We start from the raw sequence: 15,323 nt of genomic DNA, 5'->3' as shown, positions 1-15,323 counted from the left end.
CCTCAGTCTTTGTTCTCTACTGCATCTCTCTCTCTCTCTCTCTCTCTCTCTCTCTCTCTCTCTCTCTCTCTCTCTCTCTCTCTCTCTCTCTCTCTCTCTCTCTCTCTCTCTCTCTCTCTCTCTCTCTCTCTCTCTTCTCCCCCCCCCCCCCCCCCACTCCAAACAAATTCGGTAAATTTCCTCCTATCTCTCTTTGCAATCTGCATTGAATGACACCCCATGGTTGTTAATTTCAGTTTTCATCTCAACTCACTGTCCCGTTTCATCTGGCCCCTCTACTCCTATTGCCTTGATCACCGACAAGGCTGTCTTCGAACATTTCCCTGTGTTGCTCAGCACCCACTTCTCCCTTAGCCTTCCATTTCCATTTTGTGTCTGCTCTTGGAGCAAAGTTTCCCAGAGTCACTTTCAGCTACAAGCACTCAATAGCTTAATCTTCTGATCCTTCATTTGCCATGAATATTTATGAAACTGTTAATCTTAACTTCCCCATCACCCAGAGGCGGCACGGTGGCATAATGGTTAGCATTGCTGCTTCAAGGCACCGATGACCTGGGTTCAATCCCGGCCCCGGGTCACTGTCCGTGTGGAATTTGCACATTCTCCCCGTGTCCGCGTGGGCCTCATCCCCACAACCCAAATATGTGCAGGATAGGTGGATTGGCCACACTAAATTGCCCCTTATTTTGGAATTTTCTTTTAAAAAGTTCCCCATCACCCTTTGATACCGTTCCCCAAGCAAAACATGGTGCTTATTCCAAGATAACGAACCATGATTTTTGCACTCTTAGGGAGCAGAGTCTTGAACATATCTGGTTTAATCATCTATCACCTGAATATAGCAAACCACATCAATCACCATTGAACCTTGCCCTCTGTTCTTCCACCGAAACCACATACTGCTTCGGGATCGACCCTGGAATGCAAAGATAACAGCTGGCTTTTATCCACTATCGGCTATCTTCTTTAATCCCAACTCTCATCACCACCCTCATCTCCAGCAATGTGAGGATCTTCATTGATTTTTTGGTCACTTCTCTTGAGACCATCCATTCAGCTGCCTCTCCCACATTTCCATCGTCCCACCCCAATATCTTCCACCAAGCTAAACCTCCAAGTCCTGCTTTGTTGGGTGATGGGGTGTTGGCTCTTTGATATTACCTCCTCAATGCTCGATGGAGCACTCTTGTATTGACTGGTTATAGTAGCAGTGTGTTATTCATTCAGATGATTTAATGAAATCTCCATTTCAACCCTAGCCTTTATTAAATTGTAGAATAGATAATACAACCTCATGCTTGCATGATGATGTCCGAGGTTCTCCTAAATCTTTTGATGTGGTAACATTTGATTAGTTTTTTGCTTGAAGATTTTATTTAATGTTTTCAATTTTTAAATTAAAACCTTGATTAATATATAATGTAAAAAATGGATTCATTGTTTTCTGCTGAAATTGAAGTTTACAACATGAGTACTTAGTCTCTTGTGTTATTGCATTGAAACATTGATCCTAACCCCATGATGCAGAATAACGTTATGATAGACTGTGAATAACCTGCAGTATCCCTGACGCTGGGTGCAAAAAGAGTTTTCCACAACTTCCACTAAAAGTCTCTTGCGAATCCAAACAATTCTTCTTTTTCTTATTCCTTCACTAAGAAGCAAAATGAATAACTGACCATCGCATTTAGACTATTTTGATATATCCCTCATCTAAAACAAAACCACAAGAAACCTCAGTATAAATTATTTCAGCCAGTAAACTAAAGGTAGTAGAGTCAGCTAACTTTCTATAAAAATGAAATGCTAACTGAGACATCTCTTAAAAACAGAAGCTTCTCATTTTACTATCCATATAACTTCATTAAACTTAGTTAATTAGAACGCTATTTTTGGTTCAGATCCATCCTCCAAGGACGAGGAGCCTTTTTATGAAATATTATTTCTTTTTAAAAAAAATTTAGAGTACCCAATTCTTTTTTTTTTAAATTAAGGGGCAATTTGGTGTGGCCAGTTCACCTACCCTGCACATATCTTTGGGTTGTGCGGGTGGGTCTCATGCAAACATGGGGAGAATGTCCATGTGGAGTTTGCACAATGGGCTGGGGTTGACCATGAGTCTTCAACACGGTGGCAGCGGTGCCCTGTGACATATTATTTCTGATGGATATTTGCTTTATTCTGCATTTGATTTTTTTTGTACAAAAAATGTAATATTTTTTGACTGAAAAGATTTCTATAAGCTAGATGAAGCACGCTCTTGTATTGACTGGTTATAGTAGCAGTAGTACTGTTTCATTGGTTAAATGGAAAAATCAGTTGCTAGTTTAATACTCTGATTTGCAAACATACCAGTTAGGAGCAGGAGTAGGCCACTCGGTCCTCTAGCCTGCTCTGCAATTCAATACAATTATGTCTGATGTGATTATAACCTCAACCCCACATTCCTGCCTGCCCCTGATACCCTTTCACCCCTTGTTAATCAAGAATCCATCTAGCTGTGCCGTAAAAATATTCACAGACTCTGCTTCAAAATTATTCACAGACTCTGCTTCCACTGCAGAGTCACTGAAGAGAGTTCCAGAGACCCATGACCTTCTGAGACAAGAAATTGCTCCTCATCTCCATCTTAAATGTGCAACCCCGTATTTAGTGACCTCTGGTTCTAGATTCCCCAACAGTAGGAAGCATCCTCTCCACGTCCACCTTGTCAATACCCCTCAGGATCTTAAAAGGTTTTGATCAAGTCCCCTCTTACTTTTCTCAATTCTAGTGGATACATAACCTCTCCAACTTTTCCTCATATGACAACCTGCTTGTCCTGGTATTGGTCTGGTAACTGTTCTCTGAACTGTTTCTAATGCATATACATCTTTCCTGTGATAGAGAGACCAGCACTGTACACAATGTTCCAGATGTGGTCTCACCAATGCCCTGTACAACTGAAACATAACCTCCCTACTTTTGTAATTACTTCCCCTCACAATAAAGAATAACATTCTAATAGCTTTATGAATTGTTTGCAAGGTACTGATTATTTAACTTAAATGGTTAGCACTGTTGCTTCACAGCGCCAGGGTCCCAGGCTCGATTCCTGGCTTGGGCCACTGTGCGGAGTCTGTGTTCTCCCTGTGTCTGCATGGGTTTCCTCCGGGTGCTCTGGTTTCCTCCCACAAATCTCCAATGACGTGCTGTTGGGTAATTATGAATTCTCCCTCTGTACCCGAACAGGCGGCGGAATGTGGCGACTAGGAGCTTTTCACGGTAACTTCATTGCAGTGTTAATGTAACCCTACTTGTGACACTAAAGATTATTTTTTAAATGTAATTTAAACATAAAATCTAGGTAGCTCTGGTGCAGTATATAAATTAATCCTGACGTAAACATGGTTTTATTTCTACCCATCAGATGAAGGGCTTTCAGATGGAGACTTGTTAAGTCAGTACTCATTTCCAAATAGTAAAAGGCACAAAGAAGAAGCTGCTGAAAAGTGCCGATCTCCACAATGTCGTTCAGAAGAGGAGGAATCCCCATCAGCGGACTACTCGGTCAGGAATGAAAGTCCAAGGCCTCACTCCAAGGCCCGGAATCGGTTTGCCATCCTTTTGCAAAGGAAAAATGAAGATTCTGGCGCTGTTGTTGTTCCTGGAACCAGAAGCCGGTACAGTTTGATTTGTTTTTTTAATTGAAAGCTGCTTAGGTGACATTAACCCAACTGGGCTTTACGTATTCGACACATTGTCGTGAGAGCGGCTGTGTAACAAGGCGAGTTAGAGAGGCAAGTAAAATAATTGAAAAGTATGGACCGGATGGATTCCCAGTCGAATTCTATAGAAAATATGTGGACTTGCTCGCCCCGGTATTGACGAGGACCTTTAATGAGGCAAAGGAAAGGGGACAACTGCCCCCGACTATGTCTGAAGCAACGATATCGCTTCTCTTAAAGAAGGAAAAGGACCCGCTACAATGTGGGTCCTATCGACCTATTTCCCTCCTAAATGTAGATGCCAAGATCCTGGCCAAGGTAATGGCAATGAGAATAGAGGAATGTGTCCCGGGGGTGGTCCACGAGGACCAAACTGGGTTTGTGAAGGGGAGACAGCTGAACACTAATATACGGAGGCTGTTAGGGGTAATGATGATGGCCCCACCAGAGGGGGAAATGGAGATAGTAGTGGCGATGGATGCCGAGAAAGCATTTGATAGAGTGGAGTGGGATTATTTGTGGGAGGTGTTGAGAAGATTTGGTTTTGGAGAGGGGTATGTTAGATGGGTGCAGCTGTTGTATAGGGCCCCGATGGCGAGCGTGGTCACGAATGGACGGGGATCTGCATATTTTCAGCTCCATAGAGGGACAAGGCAGGGATGCCCTCTGTCCCCATTATTGTTTGCACTGGCGATTGAGCCCCTGGCGATAGCGTTGAGGGGTTTCAAGAAGTGGAGGGGAGTACTTAGAGGAGGAGAAGAACACCGGGTATCTTTGTATTTGGACGATTTGCTACTATACGTGGCAGACCCGGCGGAGGGGATGCCAGAAATAATGCGGATACTTGGGGAGTTTGGGGATTTTTCAGGGTATAAATTGAACATGGGGAAAAGTGAGTTGTTTGTGGTGCATACAGGGGAGCAGAGTAGAGAAATAGAGGACCTACCGTTGAGGAAGGTAACAAGGGACTTTCGTTACCTGGGGATCCAGGTAGCCAAGAATTGGGGCACATTGCATAGGTTAAATTTATCGCAGTTGGTGGAACAAATGGAGGAGGATTTCAGAGATGGGATATGGTATCCCTGTCACTGGCAGGGAGGGTGCAGGCGGTTAAGATGGTGGTCCTCCCGAGATTCCTCTTTGTGTTTCAGTGCCTCCCGGTGGTGATCACGAAGGCTTTTTTTAAAAGGATTGAAAAGAGCATCATGGGTTTTGTGTGGGCCGGGAAGACCCCGAGAGTGAGGAAGGGATTCTTACAGCGTAGCAGGGATAGGGGGGGCTGGCACTACCGAGCCTAAGTGAGTATTATTGGGCCGCTAATATTTCAATGGTGAGTAAGTGGATGGGAGAGGAGGAGGGAGCGGCGTGGAAGAGATTAGAGAGGGCGTCCTGTAGGGGGACTAGCCTACAGGCTATGGTGACAGCCCCATTGCCGTTCTCACCGAGGAACTACACCACAAGCCCGGTGGTGGTGGCTACACTGAAGATTTGGGGACAGTGGAGACGGCATAGGGGAAAGACTGGAGCCTTGGGGGGGGTCCCCGATAAGAAACAACCATAGGTTTGCCCCGGGGGGAATGGATGGGGGATATGGAATGTGGCAAAGAGCAGGAATAACGCAACTGAAAGATCTGTTTGTGGATGGGAAGTTTGCGAGTCTGGGAGCGCTGACCGAGAAATATGGGTTGCCCCAAGGGAATGCATTCCGGTATATGCAACTGAGGGCTTTTGCGAGGCAACAGGTGAGGGAATTCCCGCAGCTCCCGACACACGAGGTGCAGGACAGTGATATCTCAAAGACATGGGTGGGGGATGGTAAGGTGTCAGATATATATAGGGAAATGAGGGACGAAGGGGAGACTATGGTAGAAGAACTAAAAGGGAAATGGGAAGAAGAGCTGGAGGAGGAGATCGAGGAGGGGCTGTGGGCAGATGCCCTAAGAAGGGTAAACTCGTCGTCCTCGTGTGCCAGGCTAAGCCTGATTCAGTTTAAGGTATTACACAGGGCGCATATGACTGGAGCACGGCTCAGTAAATTTTTTGGGGTGGAGGATAGGTGTGCGAGGTGCTCGAGAAGCCCAGCGAATCATACCCATATGTTTTGGTCATGCCCGGCACTACAGGGGTTTTGGATGGGGGTGACAAAGGTGCTTTCAAAAGTAGTGGGGGTCCGGGTCGAACCAAGCTGGGGGTTGGCTATATTTGGGGTTGCACAAGAGCCGGGAGTGCAGGAGGCGAGAGAGGCCGATGTTTTGGCCTTTGCGTCCCTAGTAGCCCGGCGCAGGATATTGTTAATGTGGCAAGAAGCCAAGCCCCCGGGGTTGGAGACCTGGATAAATGACATGGCAGGGTTTATAAAGCTAGAGGTGATTAAGTTCGTTCTAAGGGGGTCGGCTCAAGGGTTCACCAGGCGGTGGCAACCGTTTGTCGAATACCTCGCAGAAAGATAGATGGAATGGAAAAAAGAAGGCAGCAGCCCAGGATCGGGGGGGGGGGGGGGGGGGGAGGAGGGAGGAGGAGGAGGAACCAGAAGGACTCTCAGGGTTGTTAATATATACTGTATAATATGTATAGGTCGTTGCTACAGATAATTATATATTGGACTGTTAAATTATATTTTTGGAGAGTGTTACTTGTGATAAGGCAGTTGCCAATTAGGGTTAGTTTTCATTTTTGTTATTTATTATTTATTCATTTTTAAAAAAAAAAAAATTTTATAAAATAGGTCATTGTTATTTGTGTTGTTATAATATTGTGTAAAGGATGCACAATGTACTGTGTTGGTTGACCAAAAATTTTCAATAAAATATTTATGGAGAGAAAAGTATGCTTCAGGACAAAACAGAGTTCCAGTCTATTTTTCCCATAAAGTCTATTTTGTTGAGTCAAATCTTTGCTTGTTACTAGGCATTCTGAAAGATGTAATGAGAGGGGAATAAAAGTCAGTCTCTACGCTAGACTAACGTCCCAGGTCACTTCTCCATTCAATGGTTTCAACAGCCTGAAAGGTTCAAGTGCACATGACCCCTTTAATTAGAAGGCCTTCCTTTAACCGAATGGATGTGTCATCCTGCCTTCCTTCCATGATGTTCAGGGAGCCTGAGGCTGGATCACAATTGGTTTGCTTTGGTCAAAAGGAACTGTTGGGTGCACTGTTCACCCATTATTGCTCACGGACATTAACCCTAGCCCCATAATACAGGACATTAATCCTAACCCATGATGCAGAGTGAAGTTAAGGTAACCTGTGAATAGCCTGCAATATACCTGACACTACAAAAAGTGCACACTTTCCAAAACTCTCACTAACAGCATCTCTTGCTAATCCAAATAATTATTCTTTTTTTTTTCTTGTTGCATCTCGAAGAAACAAAATAAATGCCTAACCACTTTCATTTTGTGTATTTTAATATATCCCTAATGTGATTCTGAACCACAGGAAACCTTAATATTAAATTATTGTACTTTAGCCCGTAAACTAAATGTAGCGAAGTAAGCTAGCTCTGAAAATTTTTTTGAGGGCGGCACTGTGGCAGAGTGGTTAGCACTGCTACCTCACAGCGCCAGGGACCCGGGTTCAATTCCGGCCTTGGGTCACTATCTGTGCAGAGGTTGCCCTTTCTCCCCGTGTCTGTGTGGGTTTCCTCCGGGTTCTGCGGTTTCCTCCCACAGTCCAAAGATATGCAGGTTAGCTGGATTGGCCATGATAAAATTACTCCTAAGTGTCCAGGATGTGCGGATTAGGTGGGGTTATGGGGATAGGGTGGAGCAGTGGGCCTAGGTGGGCTGTTCTTTCCGAGGGTGGGTGCAGACTCGATGGACCAAATGGCCTCCCTCTGCACTGAGGGATATTATGAAAATAAATTGAGTACCCAAGTTTTCTTTTCCAATTAAGGGGCAATTTAGTGTGGCCAATTCACCTCCCTGCACATCTTTAGGTTGTGAGGGTGAGACCCACTCAAACACAGGGAGAATGTACAAACTCCACCCGGCCAGTGACCCGGGGCCAGGATCGAACCTGGGACCTTGGTGCCTTGAGGCAGCAGTACTAACTACTGTGCCGACCTTAACTGAAAATTAAACGCTAAATGACACAGCTGTTTAAAAACAAGATTCTAACTGCTCTAACCGTATAACTTCATTAAAACTTAATCTGGAAGATGTTTTGCTTAAGATCTATGCCATCCTCTTTGCGGACGTTATTTCTGGTGGCTATTCACTTTATTCTGAATTTGAAAACCGTTTCTTTCCATATTTCTTCTGCAGGTTCTTCTGTAGTCCCAATGACGCTTGTGTATCAAATCAAAGAGTTGGAGCATCTGATCAAAAGATTGGAGACAATGCAATATCTAACGCAACAAAGAGATGCACGGATTTGAACCCAATTAGTTCTTGCAATAGTGAGAATAATGACTTCTTGGTGAAAAATATAAGCAGAAATGAATGTGAACAGGATGGACAGTCACCTGAACCTTTAAACGCCAGCCCTAATACCAATACAAGCCTCCGAGATTTTCATTCGGTGGCCAGGAAAAGTTTAAGTGCTTTCAGTTGGTCTGGTGGCACGAGGGAAATATTGGGAACACCTAATTCTGCAGCAGGTTTTTCTGTATTGCAGCAATACTGCAGAAAGGTGGCACCCTCCACTGTAATGAAACGTAATGACAATAAATCAGTGGCAAAACATGATCCGAGTGCAATCCAGTACCAGCAAGACCTGGAACAATCTGAGGAACCCATAAATGAAGACAGTGATGTGATGACCTCCCCACACTCTCCTCTTGGCATTACCTCTTCTCTGGGTAGTTCATGCAGTGGTTTTGAATGCTCAGACTCTTCTCAAAAGTCCAGGAGTTCCGATTTGGATGTAAGATGCTTTATGCTTACATTAGAATGATTTTAAAAATTTGATTGAAGTGATAAATGGCTTCAGTTTGTTAATTAATCCATTTATCTTTTCTTTGCTTGAAAGGAAGCCAGTGACAATGCAACATCACATAATCAAATTTCTTCTCCTGGCACTTTGCCTGAATTATCTGAGAAAACTATTGTAATTGTAAAGCACAGGGTAAGTGTACTGACTGTTTGTATACTTTCCAAAACCAGGTCAACTTTATTTCAAAACCATGTTTATCTCCAATTATATAAAAATTACTACCAACTTGGTCACAAGTGGGATGGTAATTGATTTTAGCTATGCAGCCAATGTGTCTCACACCCTGGGTTAGTGGGTGGTCAATTCAAGCCCCACTTGACCGGGATTCGCAACACCAGTGAATCAAGATTTTATTTAAAATACCCAAGGTCCTTGCTTGAGCCCAATAAAAGTGCAGTCATCAATTTTGCAACTTTAACACGAGTAACCTTTTATTATGTACAGTGCTATAATTAAACAGGCAGGAAATGTATGAGTATCTAATGCTCCTTTCCCAACACTACCTTCCTAACTACCCACGCTCTATATAAACACCCAACACTCAAAAACAAACTCGGGGAAAGGGTGATCGAAAGGGAAACAAAATATCAAAAGGATAAAGATCTTTGATGCACTGGGATGGCTTCAGGTTAGTGTTTTTCTGAAGTTCAGCTTTTGTTTTGATACTCCTTCCTTTTAAGCTTGAGATGGTTTTCTCGGGCAAGGTTGTCTACCTTCTCTGCAGGCTCCGCAGACTTCCCTGTTCACAGCGAAGGATGTGCCAGGTGGTTACTTCTTTGAGAACAATACAGCAACTCTTTTTCACTTAAGCAAGCAAGGGAGGGTCACTATCCATGTGGAGTTTGCACATTCTCCTCTTGTTTGTGTGGGTTACGCCCCCACAACCCAGGGTAGGTGGATTGGCCTCACTAAATTGCCCCTTAATTGGAAAAAATGAATTGTGTCCTTTAAATTAAAAAAAAAAAAGCAAACAGAGGAGAGCGAGCGCTTTTATTTACAAAAGCTAAACGCTTCTGCACAGTATTCTCGGAAAGTATCACACAGGAGCCAATCACTCATCATTATCGAACAGAATACTGTCCCTGGCTAATCCACCGGTTGCCAGCCACCCAATCGATCTGACTCCCTCCAAGTCTGGTTCCTACGGTCCACTCTGTGCCGAGGAGTCTGGCATCTCTTCCTCTTCCCCCCCCCCCCCCCCAAAAAAAAAACTGGGAACACAGTGTCCTGACAAGCAAGCTGTTTCAATCTGGAGTCTTCTACTTAAAAGTATACTCTGATTATGAGCCCATGGACCAAAATAATAAAAGAACATAAGAAATGAGAGCAAAGGAAATAAACAGGAAGGGCTCATACAAATGTCCCGCAGTCAGATAGACTGGTGGCAATTACTATCAAATTCTTAGGTCACTTTATGAAAAATAGACACTTTGATGTACCAGCGTATCTCTGGCACCTGTGAGACTATGATGCAGCGCAAGTCAACGGTGGGGGTGGGGTGGGGGGGGGGGGGGGGGGGGGGGGGCGGGTCGTGTCAAAGATTAATATATTGAGAACTTGGTTAATTTGTGCTGGAATTGTTTACATAAAGCCAAGTTTAATACAAGTTCCCTCTCCTTTCCCTGCCCCATTTTAGCTGACTGAACTAGTGCAATGTGATTGATCTGATTATTCTTATTGATAACCAATATGACCTGAAGGGCATTTCTTTACTTCAGTTCTAGGCGGTGTTGTGGAAATTTGGGACAGAAAATATGTGGCTTTACTGCTTTTAAAAAAAAATAATAATAATAATAATTAATTATCAATGAATTTACAGTGCAGAAGGAGGCCATTCGGCTCATCGAGTCTGCACCGGCTCTTTGAAAGAGCACCCTACCCAAGTCCACACCTCCACCCTGTCCCCATAACCCAGTAACCCAACCCAACACTAAGGGCAATTTTGGACACTAAGGGCAATTTAGCATGACCAATCCACCGAACCTGCACATCTTTGGACTGTGGGAGGAAACTGGAGCACCCGGAGAAAACCCACGCACACTGGGAGAACGTGCAGACTCCGTGCAGACAGTGACCCAAGCCGGGAATCGAACCTGGGACCCTGGAGCTGTGAAGCAGTTGTGCTTGCCACCATGCTTCTGGAAATAAGTTAATTTATTAGGTAGCTGATGCTTAATCAGATATATTTTGCCCTTTTTAATGTAGACCTGTAGTATTTTTTAAATGCAAAACTATGACCAAAATGGATTTGACTATAATGCTGCTGCATATTTACCAAATGTGCTCTTTGTTCAGGTTCCTGGCTTACACAAGCTGAGCCCTGGATCTTTAAGAAAGTCTGCAAAACTGAGTCTTCTAGGACCAGCCAAAGCCAGCGGGTTAAACAAAAAGTCACTCTTGCTGCAGAAAAGAAAATCTGCCCCAAATAACGAGAATAAGCCTGAACTGCAGGCTACTATCCATGACTTGTGGCAGAAATTTGGGTTTGTGGGGTAAGTACTGTTAACTGAAATGGTACTTCTTTTAGGTCCTGATCTGTTTGGTACCTGCCTTCCCCTGTCTGTCTGTTACGGTTGTGAGTCATGACCTTTTGACATTTTAAGCTCTGGCACAGCCAGAAATTGTGTGCATTCATAAAAACTTATAGATGCTTGAAAATGGAATGAGTGAAAGGGGCACTTTTATAGAACAAAGGAGACGAGGAGATTTGCTTTCAAATGACAAAAGCTGCTTGAGTGCATTCCATGCATTCTGGAGGTCTGTGACTGAGGTTGGTGACTGGTGGTGCTTCTCCTGCTTTTATCCCACTAAAAAAAAAACGGAATCTGGGGTTTGGCCTCTTGCTCTGCCTGTGGATTGGATGTTGTGAAATCCCTCTCCCAAGGTTTGGGTCATGTGATTTGTCAGTTTCGTCCCATGAACCAGGTCACCAGTAACCAATCCTCACTCCTCCATTGTGCAGCCAACCTCCACTCCATGGCAACTTGGAATTTTCATGTTCAATCTGGCTCCCAGGAAACGAGCATCGAATAAACTTGACTTTCTCCTTCCTGAACTGACGATCAATTAATGTGCATGATCTATACTTGTCTGACCTAATGTTGTAAAAATGTACACCGAATCCCCATTTTGCCTTATTTGTCTTCTTTGTAGATGACTGGTTTGCCCCTGCATTTCTTTTTTTTCTCACCATAAGTTTAAGGTATCCAATTAAGGGACAATTTAGCATGGCCAATCAACCTATCCTGCACATCTTTGGGCTGTGGGGGTGAGATCCACGCAGACATGGGGAGAATGTACAAACTCCACACAGGCAGTGACCCGGGGCCGGGATCGAACCGCGTCCTCGGTGCCGTGAGGCAGCAGTGCTAACCACTGCACCACCCTTGTATAGACCAACTCTGAAGATAAAGTTTTATGTACACTTTTTGACGTTTTAGCTGCTAACAAATTATTTTGATCTCCACAGCGAATCCAGGAAACTACAATCTAGTCAAAAATCTGATCCAATGACCCCTGTTGAGGACAACTTGCAAATATTGACCCCAGAGACTGATCAAAGTATTTTGAGGTCAGAATGTAGTTCTGTGCAAAGGGCCATACAGTGGTGAGGAAACCCATGAAGATGTTTAAACTTGATTCCATGTAGGCGGGGATATGCAACCATAACTGACCTCTCTATTTTAACCTTGTTGAAAATATAAAGTTGGTGCAGACTGCAAGGTGGCAACCTAGAGAACTTGGCTTGAGATGTGCAATGGCAATGATTAGTATTAAATCTTTTACTTTTTTTAATCACTGATCTAATTTATTTGAGAACTGAAATTATTTTGAACAAAGCAGTTTAAATGTAGTTCTGCCCCCCCCCCCCCCCCCCCCCCCCAACCCAGCAAATGTGGATTCATAAACTTAAAAACATTGTTCCCGTTTACTCTAAAAGTTGTGGATAAAGATGCCTTGCGTATCACAGGAAGGTTTAAATTATGTCCTCCCTAAATCCAGATAGGTTCTACAACAGGACAGCAGCGATCCATATTGGTAAATTAGTAACTAGGCAGCAAAGTTGGAAAATACCCTACAGAAATATATAGAATTTATATAGGGCCATATTGTGTAGGTATAGAAAATGTTTCGGATAAATTGAACCATTTTTAGTGTCAACCTAGAAGATTGTTTCAAGGATGCTGGGAATTCCTGACACATGGGTTGGTCGTTACAGTTTACAAGTATTAACTAGCAAAAAATAAATAAATCACGTTTTTAAAAAATGTTGCTTCATGATGGTGGAGTGTGGGAACAGATGAATTTGATACAATCTCAGAATCAAATGGATTAAAGTTTGATGGCATCAGCAAAGGAAAGGATCTGTAATTCATTATTACAATGCCACAAACTCTCAACACGTGAAGCAAATAGAAATATAAATAAAATAAAACATACTACTTTTCTTCCCCATGCCAATCCTACCTTTAACTCCAGCAAATGCGTTGACAAAGTAATAAACAAACTTTTTTTGTTTTGTTACCAGCTATTCGTCGAGTAGAGCTATTGAGAATTTATTTGCAGAAGTGGCTTAGTTAACGAGTTATTGTGGTATGGGAAAAAGAGAATTTTATCTTGCGTTTGTTTGTACTGCAGCTAAAGACGCACTACGGTGAAGCCCTGGCTCAATGGTAGCATTCTCCTCTTGAGTCAGCAGGTCAGGAGTTCAAATTGTATGACAGAAACTTGGGGTGGAATTTTACAGTCCCTGTTGGTGTGTTTGCAAGTAGAGGAGCCATTAAGTTACCCAGGTGATTTTCCATCCCCTCCAACCTGTCCTCAATTTCACTGGGAGCAGGCAAGGTCTGTGGTGGCTCACTGACCACCCATGGCTCTACTGAGCCCTAAAAGGGTGGCACGGCAGTGCAGTGGTTAGCACTGCTGCCTCACGGCGCTGAGGACCCAGGTTCGATCCCGATCCTGGGTCGCTGTCCGTGCGGATTTCGCACATTCTCCCTGTGTTTGCGTGTGTCTCGCCCACACAACCCAAAGATGTGCAGGGAAGGTGGATTGGTCGCATCATCCTAAATTGTCCCTTAATTGGGAAAAAAATAATTGGGTACTCTTTTTAAAAAAAATTTAAAAAAATTTAAAAACTGAGCCCTATGTTGCCTGGGCTCCATTTTGAGGCCAGCATGAGGGTACCAAGGGTGATAGTAAGCCTAGCAGGTCATCATCCTGTCCTTGCCTCTGGAGGAATATGGGAGGTGTTCCTCTCAAAAGCCCCCATTTCATATTGGGCAGCACCTCCCACCCTGACTTCGCTGTCAAGGCCCCAAACCCTTCCAGACCTCCACTCTCCCTGTGTGAGACCACCGTGCAAATACCTGGTCCTGGACTTCAGGACTTTGAATCTATAGACCGCTTGAAGTCTCAGCGGTGGCCTCTGCTCCAGGTTATACTGCTGGGACTGTGGAGCGACCAGCAAATCTGCCCAAGTGAGGGCATGGAATATGAAATGGCTGAGTGGCACCCTTCTTCGACAGTGAGGCATTCCCACTGCCTTTTCAGGTGGTGGTGGTGTGGAAAATCCTGCAATCTGTCAAATTCTGCTCATGAGCACAATCTGGGATGGCATTTCCAGTTGCCATCTTTTGGATGAAATGTTAAATTAAGACCTTGTCTGCCCTCTAGTGTCAACATAAAACACCCTAAGGCCGCCCTGTGACCGGGCCAATATTTATTCCTCACTCGACATTGCCTCAGAGTATATATATGGTCATTGTCATTGCTGTTTGCGGAACCTTGATGTGCATCACTTGGGGGCCATATTACCTGCATTGCAACACTAACTTCCAAAAATATGTTTCTGAAAAGGCACCCCGAGGTTGCAAAATCCATTATATAATGCAAGTCTTTGTTCCCGTCAGATGAACAAGCCAGCTCAGAAACCCAGAGCAGGATGTGGTTTTTTTTGGAGTACAACCGGAGGGCAAATACTGCCAATAATTAACATAGATTATCAGAATGATTGCCCATACTTGTGGATTTTTCATGGCTGTATTTTACATTGCTACTAATGCTTCAAAATCTTTCTCAGAAAGTAAGTAGGTTACATTTCTGACCACTGGCAGCATGACTGCATTGCTTCAGTAGGAAATGTGCTAGACGGTGAAAAAGCTTTTTTAATCAAGTTAGTTGGTTGACCATGTAAAATAAATCTCGATATTTTCCACCACAGAAATGAATGTGCATCTGTTTACCTTAAGTTTACTTTTTTTGTATTTTCATACAAGTCTGTCTTTCAAATCCACAGTAGCTCATTTTCCTGTAAAACATTCTGAAAATAAAACCCTGAAACACATATATTTTGTTTGTTTTATTGCACAAATACTGTTCAACCCTATTCTGTTATGGGCCACCAACATTGCACAAGATGCTGTAAGGAAGAAGTGAAAATACTATTGATAATCATGGTCACTGATTCAGAGTTTTCACAAAAGAAAAAAATTCACAAGACTGAGTAGTAAAAGTAGAATTTGACATTTGTTGTCAGAAAATGTGACTTTGGGGCAGCACGGTGGCACAGTGGTTAGCACTGCTGCCTCACACCGCCGAGGTCTCAGGTTCGATCCCGGCTCTGGGTCACTATCCGTATGGAGTTTGCACATTCTCCCCGTGTTTGCGTGGGTCTCTTT

The 15,323-nt window shown here is 43.7% G+C and overlaps 1 protein-coding gene across 5 annotated transcripts in view; it reads left to right on the top strand.

Moving 5' to 3' along the window:
- exo1 (exonuclease 1) overlaps window positions 1-14,989 on the top strand; it is a 31,238-nt gene extending 16,249 nt beyond the window's left edge. For all 5 annotated transcript variants that reach the window (XM_072512160.1, XM_072512152.1, XM_072512146.1 and 2 more), the window contains 5 exons: window positions 3,410-3,662; window positions 7,974-8,574; window positions 8,680-8,775; window positions 10,939-11,135; window positions 12,113-14,989. In XM_072512160.1, coding sequence (XP_072368261.1) covers window positions 3,410-3,662; window positions 7,974-8,574; window positions 8,680-8,775; window positions 10,939-11,135; window positions 12,113-12,254 — 1,289 coding nt within the window. In that variant the 3' untranslated portion in view covers window positions 12,255-14,989. The remainder of the gene's footprint in view (window positions 1-3,409; window positions 3,663-7,973; window positions 8,575-8,679; window positions 8,776-10,938; window positions 11,136-12,112) is intronic.
- The last annotated feature ends 334 nt before the right edge of the window (window positions 14,990-15,323 follow it).

Source organism: Scyliorhinus torazame, chromosome 1 (genome assembly GCF_047496885.1).
Source record: "Scyliorhinus torazame isolate Kashiwa2021f chromosome 1, sScyTor2.1, whole genome shotgun sequence".
In the NCBI taxonomy this organism is placed as follows: domain Eukaryota; kingdom Metazoa; phylum Chordata; class Chondrichthyes; order Carcharhiniformes; family Scyliorhinidae; genus Scyliorhinus; species Scyliorhinus torazame.
Note: the sequence above shows the minus strand (reverse complement) of the source record. Positions and strands in the feature narration are given on the sequence as shown.